Source organism: Acanthochromis polyacanthus, chromosome 15 (assembly GCF_021347895.1).
Source record: "Acanthochromis polyacanthus isolate Apoly-LR-REF ecotype Palm Island chromosome 15, KAUST_Apoly_ChrSc, whole genome shotgun sequence".
Taxonomy (NCBI): Eukaryota; Metazoa; Chordata; class Actinopteri; family Pomacentridae; genus Acanthochromis; species Acanthochromis polyacanthus.
The window spans coordinates 10,319,836-10,334,719 of record NC_067127.1 but is presented as its reverse complement, the minus strand read 5'-3'; the positions used below and the strand labels follow the sequence as shown (position 1 = coordinate 10,334,719).

At 40.4% G+C, this 14,884-nt stretch overlaps 1 protein-coding gene across 3 annotated transcripts in view; it reads right to left on the bottom strand.

The window, feature by feature from the left end:
* Positions 1 to 10,012, bottom strand: part of LOC110948541 (semaphorin-4G-like) — a 28,115-nt gene extending 18,103 nt beyond the window's left edge. Inside the window, exons 1-3 of one of the 3 annotated variants that reach the window (XM_022190110.2) lie at positions 9,862 to 10,009; positions 9,660 to 9,755; positions 4,268 to 4,560 (exon numbers count right to left, since the gene is read on the bottom strand). In XM_022190110.2, the coding sequence (XP_022045802.2) occupies positions 4,268 to 4,460 (193 nt within the window). In that variant the 5' untranslated portion in view covers positions 4,461 to 4,560; positions 9,660 to 9,755; positions 9,862 to 10,009. Of the gene's footprint in view, positions 1 to 4,267; positions 4,561 to 5,004; positions 5,283 to 9,659 lie in introns of those variants that run through there. The other 2 variants (XM_022190108.2, XM_022190111.2) reach the window with 2 other exon arrangements.
* Positions 10,013 to 14,884: the final 4,872 nt, after the last annotated feature.

Here is a 14,884-nt window from a genome sequence, read left to right as displayed (position 1 = left end):
GTAAAGGAAAAAGAGAGGAACAGAAAAACAAGCATATACAAACAAAGAACATAGCTAAACAATACCAGAGCAGTGTCAGCGAAAGTGAATATATTTACCAAATTTCAAAACATTCAAAACCACCAAACAGAAAATTCAAGCTTGTTAAAGTCCAAGATGTTTCAATCTGGATTAAAGCAGCACAGCAGCTGACCAACAAACCACAGTCCTCAATAGTACAGCTAAAAATACCACAAACTTGATGATTCCAGCATCATGATTGTCAGCATTATCAGCTTTTCTTTGCTTTACGTACAGTAGCAATGGTCAGACATTACATTTTATCTCCACTGTAAACAATAGAAGGATTGCGCTTATCACACACAGCGCTGACAAAGGAAGAAGAAGGCTATGAAACACAACATCCAGACCCTCACTACTTTCTGTGGATTTCTGTGGTTTGAGGTTTCTTCTCTCTGTGTACATGTCGCCCCATCCAGCTCTCCGGGCTATATTGGGATGCATCTGTTTGACAGAACACAATACTAATGAGGTTCAGTCCCACAAACACTCAGCAGTAGAGAGACATTCTGTACTGTGCAGCACAAGCACACACACACACACACACACACACACACACTAACAGAGCACGCTATAAAGTTGTCTGCAGCAGTCATGAGATGCTGGACAGTTACGTAAGTTCTAAACATACAATCCATCAGGGCTCCACTAAGCCTGGGTAAACATTGCAGCAGTGTCAACACATGCACGTACATCAGTGGAAAAACAGAACCTCTGGCAATCTCAGCAACATCTAAACAAGACTACGTAAAGTCGTAATTTAAAGTCTAATTAAAACATCTGACATGGCTGATGCTGGGCATGTTTCGCTATCAGCTGTAGCGCAATTTCGACAGCAATGAAGCCACATCAACACAAAAGATAGCCACATTTCATGCCCATCAGTGAGCACGGTAGCCAGACAGAAAAGTGTCAGACTTCCTGCGTTCTCAGTCGATCCACTTCCCCCTGAAGACTGCATGGTTATCAAGTAAGCTGTCATTAAGATTCCTATCAGCTGCTGAGAAACACAATCCTCTCTGCTCACTTCAGCAGCAGCAGTCAGTTCCCATCCCAAGATGCTCCTGGGCGATCAGGTGTCGATTTTTTTTCCCCCCGTTATTCTCAGCAGGAGGAAGAAGAGTATTATCTGTCTGGGATTTTCAGAACAATAAGTTTTCCTACGTGATGTGAGTGTCTCATTGTGGGTGAGGACGATGCATTATGGCGCAGACAATGTCTACACTTCCTCGGTGTAATCCAAGCGTAACGACACGCAATAGCCTGTGTCCGTGTGTGTGTGTGTGTGTGTGTGTGTGTGTGAGGGCCTGACAGCTGGAGCCACGTAACTCAAAACAACCAAGTTGAGCATGACGCAGCAACAGGAGATTTATCTGGGCTGTATTACAATGAGACAACATCCCAAAGCACATTTTAGCTTCAGCATATGAGATCGTGCGAGAAAAAAGGTACGTTTGAGTTCGTCTGGAAGGAAAGAAAAGGTGTGAGCACGGCAGCGAGAGAAGCCCAGATGATACTATTTACTGAGCAAATACTTGGAGGGGACTCAGCTGACCTGCACGGTACACTGTGTCCAGGGACAAACGCACACAAACACACACGCTGAACCTCCAGGTATTAGATTGTGACGTGACAGTCTCGAGCGTCAGGGCTGTTTACGGTTCAGAGTGTTTTGACGTGCAAACAAGCTGTCGGTACTGAATAAAGAAAAGTTAAACATGTTGACTGTCAAAGTGTAAGAAGTTTTGACAGGTGGAAATAGGGGTGCTGCAATAGACCAACACTGACAATAATGGTGAAAAACGCTTCAGGTGGCTCGATCCCCAACCCTTCAATATCTAAGTTACCCCTGATGAGGCAAGCAGCAGCTCCGCCTCCACTGGTGTGTAAAAGTGTGTGAAAAGTGAATGAGAAACCTAGCTACAATAACATCGTAAAAAAGTCCAGCACCAGCATCTATCTCATTGATACTCCAACACTGAAGCCACAAACAGTACAGATATGGTTACTAACTCTGTCTCCACCTCCATACATTTGTATTTTGAGAAGAATTGCTAAAAAGTAAAAAAAAAAACAAAAAAAAAACATAATTATAGATGAATTACGAAACAGTTTTTTTTTTTCTTTTGCCTGATATCTCAGCAGTTCCAATTGAAAATCAGGGTGTGTAATATAGTTTTTAGATGTATTATCAGTTTTTACTCTTTTTAAACAACCTGCTCCCCCTCCTTTTTCCAGCTATTAGCCTTTCAGGAAATAAAAATTATGCTGACATCAATCAAATTTATAATCCTTAACATAATATTCCTTTCCCTCCCCTAAATTTTTTACCTTGTTCAAGGAGAGAAAAAGCAAACTTCCAGTGTAGAAAGAACTGGTGTGAGTGTGTGACGGTGTGTGTGCGTAGATGCGTAATTTTTCCACCCCACACAGGTTTGGAGGCTTTGCCTTGAGGTTGATAAGAAACACAGCGATTAAAGGGATCAGGGGTAAGTTTGCATATCGAAGTTCTCTCATCAGGATCAGGAAAGTAAAAGTAACAAAGACTGGAGCTGGGGAGGACAAAGGAACAAAAAGAGGGTAGCATAACCATGAAAAGTACAAACTAATAAAGAAAAGTTAAGACAAAGAGAAAGAGCTTCAATTGAAAGACAAAGAGAGGGAGAGTTAGAGGAGGGGGAGTGGATGAGAGAGCGATGGGGTGGCAGAGAAGGAGGTGAGTCATGTAGGAGGGCCTGCAGGCTGGACTGATGTACAAAAACTGAGATAAAGGTATCAAGAGAGGCTCGTATCACGAGGAGTAACGGGGGAGAGAAGACAGATAATGAGTGTAAGTAGGCGATGTGCTATGAAAAAGACAACTGTTTAGAAAATGAGATAAAAACAGGGATATTGTTCTACAAGTGGATCTAGTAGAAGAAGCGAATTTGTGTCCAAGTGGAGATGTGAGAAAATTTCTTTCACACGTCTGCATATCAACAAATAAAGTCCAAGAGCAGATAAGAGTCCTGCTTTAATGATGCACGCCTCCCCACACATGCACAACAGAAAAATGCTGTATACGACCGTCTTGCGCCATAGTACAACTGTTGTCATGGTTACGGTGCTTCTCAACTAGTGGTGTCAGACTCCAGGGATCCAGGAGTAAGCACTTCACTCATCTGCCTCCGTCTCTGCATCACCTCAGGCTGCATGCCATCGCTCGCAACCAAAGTGAATAATAATCACAGCTTGATAAGGAAACATCGTCACTGCTGACAGAAGGGGCAGATGAGTGTATATTTGAAGTCCGTGTGTGCACATGAATGACATCGAGAGGAGTGAGAAGAGTCTCAGGGATAATGTGGGATGCAACAAAGTGAAAGAGAGGAAGAAAAAAAAAAGGAAAACTGGAGGACAGAGGCTGCAGAAATCTTGAAGAAAATTAACATATCAAGAGCTTCTTTGTGAAAGTCTATTGTGAAAAACTTGTCAGCTACTATTGTAATTGTTTGAATGTAAAGCACTACGTGAATACTGAGTCACTCAAACATGAGTCATCTTCAGGTATTTAATGTCATAATGTCACTGGTGACTCATTTGAACAAAGCAGCTTAACGTTTGTCAGCATGGACAAGCGGCACATTGTTAAACTGGTTAGATTTTCCACAGTTCAAAGGTTCAGTTCAGTCCCGTGCCAAAGGTTAAGGTCTAGAGGTCTGGAATTTCATACAGGTGAGGTCAACAAGATGTAGATGAATGAGGTGATTTGCATAGTTGTGTTTCCTAGTTACTGGTATTTAAATGTGACACATTTGAACTGGTGTAGATTAAGGTGTGTTTTAGTCACATGCTAACCAAGCTTATTGTCAGAAACCAGATGTCTTTACCTTTCAAATGAAGTCTCATATGTGCATTTGGGTCTTATGGTTTACTTGGTATAAGCTTTTATTATTCACACGTTGGATTTCATTGAATTATATCTACATAGAGACACCCTATGTGAGACTTCTCAAGGCACCTTGCATTACTATATTATAGAAAGACAAACAGTGGCGCCTAAAAAAGCAGAAAATTCCATTAAAGGAGTGGATGTTAACTTTGAAATAGTTCAGCGATTCAGGGAACAATCAAGCAATTTTGAACTGTAGACAAATTTGCAGTAATGAGATACACCACGAACTGATTATTTTTGCACAAAACCATCTGCGTTTGTGTCCGTCCTTACCGCTGCTCAACACAGTGACACGTGGCGTCACGTCCAGGTCCAGCGGCGTCCTGAACGGGTAACCGGCCACCGTTGCACACCAGCAGCTCAGCAGCAGAAGCTGCAGCACAGAGGATCGAGCTCCACGCATCTCCACTGAGCGCGTCACGGGACAAACGCTGTCCGACCACAGTGTATATGTATATAAAGGCATTCACACAAACATATTCACCCTGTGACTCACACACCTCTGCACGCACACACACAAACACTGGCAGCCTCTTTCACTGTGCTGTAGAGAAGACTGAAGACACCTGAAAAAAATAGAACACACACAAAGCCAACAGCATTAGCAGTCTGTGACACCTGAAAAAGTCAGAGGAGAAGTTGAGCAGAGAAGAAAAGCTGCTGCAGCAGAGTTCAAACACATTAAACAAGCTGATGTTGAGGATTACACGAAGATGACGACAGAGATGTGAAAGAGATACAAAGTACACGCGCTTAATAAAATAGTGGGAGCTTCTGTAGATCAATGCTGCTCTGTGAGACCGGGCTGCCTTTGCATGCTGCAGAGAGCGTGGTGTGTGTGAGCAGCTGCTGCCGAGTCTAAACACAAGACTGAAAATATCATTAACCAAACAATGACTGTCAAACAGAGCTACGTGCCGATACCACGAGCAAACACTTGAGGATTAAACTGCGATGTGGAGCAATGTCGATCGATAAGGCGTGAGACTCGTTCAAACAGGCAGACGTACCTGAGAGCAGCCGAATCCTACGGGTGGAAAGATTGTGGAATATGATAATCTCTAAGACGTGTGAGTGTTGTGATATGAATGCCAATGTTGTTCCAGCAGAATAAGACCCCTTTTTGGAGGAGTGGAAGGAGTGGTGGTGAGGGGAGGTGGAGGTGTGTGTATCCCATGCATCAGCGCACACACCAACACTGGAAATACACCGACAGACACTCTGTGGACCATCACCAACCCGATCCAATTTCATCTGGGGGAATGCTGACATCTCTCTTTGCCTTACTCTCCCTCTCTGTTTCTTTTGAGAAAACACACACGCACACACAGACACGCACAGACACGCACAGACACGCACAGACACACACAGACACACACAGACACACACAGACACACACAGACACACACTCCAACTCCTCTCCCAGTTCCAAATGTAAACAGTTACACTCTTAAGTGCTTTCTATCAAACAAAGCTCGCCTCCAGCAACCTGAAGAGCTGAACGTCCAGAGAGCCCGCTTGATCCTTCTATGACGCAAACTGACGGACAGGTGCACGACCCAGATCAATTCACGCACATGCAAGGATGCAACAACAATAAGGAAAAAGCAAAAAAAAAAAGGCAGAAAGGTGAAGCCATTAGTACAAGAGACTGCTCTCACAGAAAGTCCCAGCAGTCCCTCAGGGCTGACACCATGACAACGGCTGGTTTGAGCGTTGCATAATGTTACGGACAAACACGGCAAAACACAGGTGTGGACAAGAGGGATGCTACTAAATGTGATGTTGACAGCAGCAGTAGGACAAGGAATCACAGGATCACTGCATGTATTATACATTTAAACATATATATTATTACACCCAGAGGACATTGGAGCTATGCAGGACTTCCATGGACTGCTAGTACTACAGAAATCTACAAGAATATAAACCTAAACATGCAATGTCAGAACAAGAATATACACAATATATCAAATGTAACTGAAACCTTTAGGTCCTAATGTTTTCAGGTTGGTGGGTGATAAAGGGTTATCCCATTTTTATTGTTTTTTAATATTTTAAGAAGAACATAGTGGTGATTTTGCACGCTTTAGCCCCTTAATAAATCTGATTTACTTTACATTATTGCTGCGCATTTTCTAAGACAAACTAAATAAGTTTTAGATTAAATTTCTACCTTCCTTGTGGGTTTAATTTAGCTTCCCTGCACAACCTACAGGAGACGTAGGTAAAATAAAGGTGAGACAGATAATACATCACACTAGACATTTATTACATTTTTTTCCCCTTTTTAATAAAATTGCACGGTAATGCACTTGTGAGTCGGGGCTGTTCTAACAATCAATCTATGTTGGGCCAGCAGACAGAAAGTATTATAATCTATAGATATGTTGTCAGGAAGAAACAATAAAAACAAGAAGTTAACAAGAATGTCAGGGAAAGGGCGATGTGAATTTGTAATTAACTAACAAGATGTTTGTTTCATCATTGTACATTTGATACTTTTGGCTTGTGGACAAAAAGAGCAATTCACAAAAAACACAGCAAAAATAATTAAGATTAATTTCTTCGCAAAATTGCTGTTTATTTACACTCGTATTAAAAAGATAAATTCCCTGCAGCTGACTCTCAAGCTTGAGATGTTGGATTTTCCCAGAATACACGAGATAGAAGGCGTATCAAACACAGTCCCTGGTGGCAAATTTATTACTTTAACAAAAAAAAAAAAAGAAAGTCTGGGATATAAGCGCAGTCAACTAAATCTTCACAGTGATGGATTTTAAGTCTCTGCAAAGGGATATTTTTACTGTACTGGAGTAAAAGTGAAGCAGCGGCTTATGGTTTGGAAATGTAAAGTATATGTGACTTGAAGAATTCTTAACAGTCCTCTAGGGGTTGTGAAATATAAACTTCAGGATCACCTAAAAGCCTCTCACAGAAAGCAAAGCTGCTTTTATGAGTTCCTCAAGTGCAGCCAATTGGGAATACTACATTTTCTGCTAATGTTAACTTCTCACAGGGTTTACAACTCTGTGCTGCTCCCAGAATAGCTTCTGAGGACACCAAATATTCCAAGTTCTCTGCTGAACTCAAAACCCTGTACAGGTGTGTCAGCTGCCCTCCCAGTCTTGTCTAAGCTCCTCTCAAAGGTGGCTGAGGAGGTGCACTGAGGGGCTCATTTATCTGACTCATGCACACCAAATCACTCAAATGGGCTGTCATGGGGTGAATCCTTTCAGTCAGTCAGCCAGCCACAGTGGTCCTCATGTGGTCTGATAATCTCTGAAGGAATAGGGGTCTATTCACATGGAAATGGAACAGCAAAATGACAGAAAGAGAAAAGGAGATATGAAAGCAAAGAGGTAAAATACTGCGAGAAGGTCCAGCAGTGAAAAGGGAGCGCCAGTAATTGTCACATTCCCAATTCTCTGTCATCTAAAATCAATTATTCCTGACTTGCTCGGAGTAACTCTGAATGCAGAAGCGTTCAATTGTTAATTGGCCGCTGAACACAGCAGTCAAAACTTTGAGGCAGTGCAGAAAGAGAGATGTAAAAATTAAAATGATTCAGGCCCAGAGGAAGCGACAGTCGCTCCACGGCTCACGACCTAACCTTTCTAATCTGTCTGCCTCCTGATCTCATTGCGAGCTCTCTGTCCCGTGACATTCATTGAGGGAAATGGATTTTATCAGGCAATTATACAGTGTCTATAAACCTGCTCTGAATAGAAGAGACTGGAGCGCTGCGGTGACAGCTCCATCAACAGACAACATTTGTCCCAAAGGACTCCAAACTGTGTTTTGACTTGAATATGCGCCTGTGTGACAAATGGTAGAAAAGATTACAGTTGCAACCATTGAGTTGTGCTTCAAGTGACAGTCAGACTGCTTTAAAACACTCTTGTTTCACAGACAGACAAAAGGAAGCCAACTGTACTGAACTCTGTTTGTTCTCCAGACTGCAGCTCTATAATCTGTACAGTCACTTTGTGAATGGAACACTGGGTGCTTTAAAACCCACCTTTCACTCTGGAGGGTTTTTTTTTTGACAATACAACAAAATAAACAAAGCTGTGTATGGCCAGCGCGTTACTGAAATGCCATTATTTATAATTGCGTAGCTTTTTTTGTAAGTCTTTCCACTCGCTGTGTGGCTCCGGCAGCCCAAATGCCCCGACAGTTTAGTTTAAGGTCTAAAATTCATCATTTTTGCGGCTCTAGAGAGAGACTCAACAACCATTACAAATCTCATTTGAGGAAATGGGAGGCTTACGGTCAATTTAGACATGTCTTAAAGTGGTTTAGGAAATAAAAACCTCTCAAGATTAGTCAATTTTATTTACAATATGTAACTTAACTCCTAAGACTTGCCTCAGAGGGCGTCACAATCTGTAAGGTGCGATAATCTCAGTCCTTAGATGCTCAATTTGGCGAGGAAGGTTCTCAAAGAAAAAAGAAAGAAATACAATACAGAAGAAGGGATAAATGTAAGGAAGAACAACAGAGGTGGAACTCCTCTTCAAGGACAGACAGATGTGTAGCTATTAGGAAGTCTCAATAGAGGGAAAATTAGGGCTGCAACTAGTGATTATTTTCACTGCCAGTTAACATGGTGACTATTTTCTCAATTAAGTCGATTAGTTGTTTGGTCTGGAAATGGTGTAAAATGATGATCAGTGCTTCCCAAAGCTCAAAAAGACATCCTAAATTGTCTAACTCCATGCACAACCCAAAGATATTCAGTTTATTGTCATAGAGAAGTTAAAAAAAAGAAAATATTCAATCAGAAAATCACTCAAGCTGATTACTAATTTAACAGGTGATAGCTAGTTGAATCATTTTCGCATTCCAGTGCAAACATATATTAACAATATGGAACTTTGTTTCCATAATTACACAGTATTTGCAGATGAAATAGACATCTTTTCATTGATAAGCATGGTGAATTCAGACTGAGCTGCCTGTTTTTATAAAGGTCTATCACACACTTAAATCCAAAAGTCTGCAGCAGTCTACAGAGCTAAAAGCAGTGGTTAAGTCATCATAAAAGCATAATTATGACTGACCAGAAAGTATCAAACACTCGAGTCCTAATGTTTTTATAGATAGGTAGATAAGTGGGTTCACGGAGTTTCCCTACAGGCCCAATGATTACATCACACACAGCATCAATGGACCGCTGGTCACCCATCTTTTAAAGATCAACCATCAGTGTGTGTTCAAAGCTCATTCAGTCTAATCAGAGCTGCTCTGCTGGCTTTGTGGCATGTGTTTTCTAAATAAATTACAGGCTTTGTCCACATCTCTGCTGATAACTGGATTGAAGGTTTCTCTCGATGCAATAAACACAGAGGCGTGTAATGGGTCACTGGGTGTTTCTGTGCAGTAATTAGCCGGTTTGACACACGATAGAGAACACCTGTTTGAACTGGGCAGGTAATTATATTCGATTAAATGGACAACATACCAGAAAGGCTGTACAGGAAAGCATATACTGTATTTTGAGAAATATTCATTCACAAAAAAAAAAAAGAATATGGCCAAGAAATATTTACACTTACTGTGGGGACAGTGTGGAAACATCATAAAGTGCAATATAAAAAAAAACAAGCTAGTTGTTTTTCTCTATCAGTGCAACGGTGGTGTAATGTTCAGTGTGTCTTACCTGAATTCGTGCAGAAATTCCTCGAAAAAAATGATATCCACGTATCCTGAAGCTCCAGATAATCCAGCTGGACTTTAAACGCCTGGCGTCCACTCTCTGAAACACAAAAACACCCACTGAGAGACACGTAGCTCCGACTGGCGACTCGCCGCTCCTCCACTCATTTGCCGTCACAGGTGGCCCGCCCTCCCACGACGCTTACTTTAGTATTTTCATCGCCACCCTCTCAATAAGACGCCGCTTTTATTCACTTGCTGAGTGTTTTTAAATCATGAAAAGCTTCCTCGTTCGCTGTGCCACTTTTTTCCGCGTGTATTCTGACGTCCGGCACAGAGGGACTTACGGTAACGAGCCAAAGTGTGGAGCAAAGGTGGAATAAAGCAACCTGTCCCGTCCACAGCTGCAGGGCGGCGCTGCACTGACACCTAGTGGGCACTGGGGAATTATACCCAGCACCTAGTTACAAATTCAAGATTTAAGACCTTTACCTTACCTATCTATCCATACATACATAGAAATGAGCAAAATAAATATAGAAATCAAAGTGTCAAATAGTGCAAATAATATATATATATATATATATATATATATGCAAAAAGTAAACAACATAAAACAATAATAAAATAAGATAATAATAACAATAAATATAGCACATTTCAGAACTTTAACGCTTCAAAAACACCTGAAAATGTAATTGCACATTTAATTTTAAAGAATTATAAAATGTATTTCATAAAAATGTTGCTCTAGCGCCTGATTTACTTTATCGATGATGGAGATAGATTTGCAACGATTAAATCAATAAGTTGCCACCTAACAAATTAATCACACTATTTTCATCAAAGTCTAAAATCTCTGATTCCAACTTCTAAAATTTAAATACACTCTGATTTATTTTCTCTTCTACATAAGATAATAAGCTGAATATGTTTAGGTTGTGTACAAAGCAAAGCTTTTGATCACCTCGAACTTTGCAAAACACTCAGCAACATTTTTCACCATTTTCAGACATTTTATAGACCACACATTTAACTCCTCAATCAAGAAAATAAATGCAACATTAATTGACTGATAATAATTGTCAGCTGCAGCTCTAGACTAAAACCAGTGCTGCTTTGATTTATCCTGACAGAATATAAGTAAACAGGACTCTATGGTATTTCACTGGCAGTTAAAGCAAGTTTGTAAATTCGTTCAAAAAATGACTGCTTTAAAGTCTTTGAAAACTTTGACTCCAAATGCACCTTTCAAAAATACTGTTATAGTCATAACTAGAAAAAAGTCAAGCTTTCATTTAAACAGAGGGAAAGACACATTAAATGGGGAGAGCTGGGAAATGCTGAACATCAAACACTTCATTTCTTGCATTCTGGTGAAGTTTTACCCACCAATTTGCTTATTTCTGCATTTATTTATGGTGGAAACATCGTTCTATATGTAAAGGAAAACACAATGTAAAACATAATGGCATTTAAAGCAGTGAAGTTCTCAAGTATTCCATAGTGCTTTCAAATGTTATTCTCCTGTAATTCAGCTTTTCTCTTTTAATCATATCTAACTAAGTCAACACACATGAGCTGGACTGACTCTTCTGTCTTCTTATGTGTCTTATGTTTGGGACAGTTTAGTGTCATCAGTGTCAAAGTCATTCATATAAATTCATTTCAATCATGTACATCTCAGCTATGCTGCTGAAGCTGACTGAAAACAAAAATACAGCACATTTTTCTTAAAAATGATTAAAACATTGATCAGATTTATGAGAGACCTGGCCCTGGAGGTGGGACTGTGCTGTCTATAAGGAATATTACAGCAGTTTCTCCTTCTCTTTATTGAGGTGGTGCAAATAAATTCTCAAACAAAAACTGATGCTGAATGGATCAATAAAAAAATAAAACAATCAAAAGTCTGACTGTCTTACTTTAAGAACAGAATTTATTATGCTGGCAAGGTGGAGATGAAAAGTTCAGAAATAGTAATTTATACACAGAGGAGCACGTACACAGTCCTTAAAATACAGATTATAATACTGTAAGACCATAAATTGAGTTGAATACAAACTCCTCTCACACATCATCACGTTTTAAGTTGTTATGGCATTCTTGTGCAATTATGATAGCACATGAATAAAGGTTTTGATCTGTAAACCAATGAGAAGAGTATGGACAAACCAAACCAGACTTATACAGCATTTTGTTAGTTTTTAAACTGTAGTAAGAAAAGAACAAATACATTTTCACCACATAATTAAATTGGAACAGGTTGGAATATCAGCTAATATATGCTAATTGCAGATTTACAGAGGGCGGTGGTTGTTTGTAAGACAAACTAAAGATGTCACTGGAGCTTTTGCTCTAAGTTTTGTCTTTATTAAAGTGTTGTGGTTGCTTGTGGAAGTCACATTACTCACATTCAGACATGCAGATATAATTCCAACTGCAGCTCCTCATCTGTTTCTCTGCCTCCCTTGCATCCAGGCCCTTGGGTAAAACTATGATTCTTGCATTTCTAAATGAGCAGAGATTCGTGGTGATGCAGATCTCACAGCCCAGTGAGTGTGGATGTTATGTACACAGGAGCTCAACACTTAATGAAGGTGCCTGTGAGGAAAACTGGCTCCATCAGTCTCCCCAGTTCCTCTTCCCAGAGATGCACAAATGCAATTAAGTAAGATGCCCAGTGGGGATGTACAGTACAAGGGACTTTAGTTATTATACTGCACAAGGCACCAGTAAACCGATCAGACCTTTATCTGTGTGCACACACCCTGCGGGTCTTTGCAGCGCTCATGAAAACACAAAGGGCTCATACTGGTGTAGTGGAGAGATCAATGAGAGCTCTGATTAGGAAAGGAAACAACAGCAGCGATCTGTCATATTACTTATGACTGCATCTCTCATTTATACAGAACTTTTGATCCATTATGGATGTATGTATCAATTATGAATGCAGTTAGTCATGTTCGGTGGGCAGTGTTGATGTTGAATTCAGCCTTTTATCTCAACTCCTTATTCCAATCCATCAGGGGGATTTGTGCAGCGTAGGGATTATGTCTCAAACATCCAGCTGCATTAACCCCACACAGCTCTCCAAGGGACACTGCAGAAGAACTTCAGTGAAACACGCAATGGAAGGAGTTTCGCTAATGCCCGTCACCATGGCAACAGTGATACCCAAAGCCGTTCTGGTGTGGTTTATCTGTAGACGTACAGTAGGTATGCTATAGTTACATCACAAGGAGCAACACTCTTGTCCTGGAGTGTCCTTGGTAAAAATGATGATAGAAGTTTCAGAATCATGACTTGACTTGGATATAAGTTGCATTAACTGAGGAAACTGATTGTTTTTATAAGAGATTATCCATCCATCCATTCTCTATACACCGCTTTATCCTCACTAGGTTCGGGGGGGGGGGGGGGGGGGGGGGGGGGGGGGCTGGAACCTATCCCAACTGACTTGGGCGAAGGCAGGGGACACCCTGGACAGGTCACCAGTCTGTCACAGGGCTACATATACTGACATACACATTTTTTTTTTAATAAGAGATTATAATCATGCAAAATTAAACCACTATGGATCACTATCTGATTTAAATGTCTGCTTGCTTTAATCTTACATATCTATTCTCAGTTTCCACAACTGTCCATGGTACTAAGATGATGGAGCCGAGGTTGTCTTTAGAGACTTTCTTCTCCTTTCAGTACTTTAAGATGTCTCACCTTTCACCCAAGAGATGTTTTATGTTTTCAGCTCTAACAGATTGATGAGAAATCTAATCTAACACTGTCAACCTTGAGTCAAATGACTAATGGCCCATAAACTAGCTATGACTCAAATGTGAATGGTTGGGAAACTAGGATTGACTGAAGATGTAGATAGTGGTGGAACCTTGTGGAGAGAGATCTCAGGACTGCATTGTAGGTACCTGATAAGTGATGTTGTAGATGTTTAGAGATGGTTGTTCCAGTTTAACACTCCCTTCCAAACCATTTGTCTTTACTGTCCAGTGGTTGGTGGAAGGAGTGGAAGAAGTCCTCAACGTTAACCTGGAACACACATCACTAAGCAAAAGAGGGGGTCTATGCAATCCTTTAGAAGATACATATAATGTAGTCTTCATCTGGCACTCTCACAACCATTCACACTTCAAAACCACGTGAGATGAAGATGACAATGTATATCTGGGACTCCCCATCAATCAGCTAGAACTTAAGAAGTGTCTTGGATGAGAATTGAACCAAAATCCTTTCCCTAAAGCACTTAGGATTAGCATAATCTGTATGAAAGAGACTCTACACAAAGACATTTTTGTTTAACACTGAAACGGCCAGGACAATCTTAGGAGCTGGAGAAACTTTGTTGACCCTCTTGCTTTATATGCCACACCTCCATCAGATAAAAAAAAGACATAATCTAATTGTTCTCATTGACTACCTACATGGAAATCTAATTAGGTTCTCATCAGTCTAGTATTAATTTTTGTTCAATGCTAATTAGAAGAAAATAGTATCCACACTCAATTAAACGCGGTGGGGATGGTAAAAGTTGTTGACGGGTAATGTTATTGCAAAAGTTAGCTGCTAGGAATCTGTGCATATGTGCAGTCTTGTTGAATCAGCATCTGTCTAATTTCTGTATAAGCTTTACTTTGCATCTCTAAATATCCTACTTCCAGCCCATGTGGATGGTAGAATCAGCACAATTATGAAGCACAGGGAGTCTCAGATGAACCTCATCTGAACACATCACTTCAGATTTATAATTTTTTTTACCTTGCAGAAGATATGAGCGCCACAAATTATCATCATGATGGTTAAAGAAAAACACATACTGTATACGAATTACTATATTATTCCCTTTGCCTAACACTCCTTGGCTGTATGCTCTCATTTGTAGATAGACGGGTAAAAGGAATTATATTTCAGCAACACTGACACTGAAGTCAAAGGAAGAGACATTCTGTACTGTCTCCATTGTCTTGGCTGCTCCGGTGTTAATAATGTTTTTTGGGATTGGCTTCGACAGCAGCACAAATAATGCAATATGGAACACCTGGGTAATTAAAAACACCTGTCATCATGTCACCTAATACAGAAAACAGAAAATGGCACAAATGCCTACAGGAATTAAGCAATGTTTCCACTAATAGCTGCTATTTGCTGTGTCCCCCAAAAACCTCAGACTCTGTGAAAACTCACTGAAAAATTATTTGAAGTCAATAAATG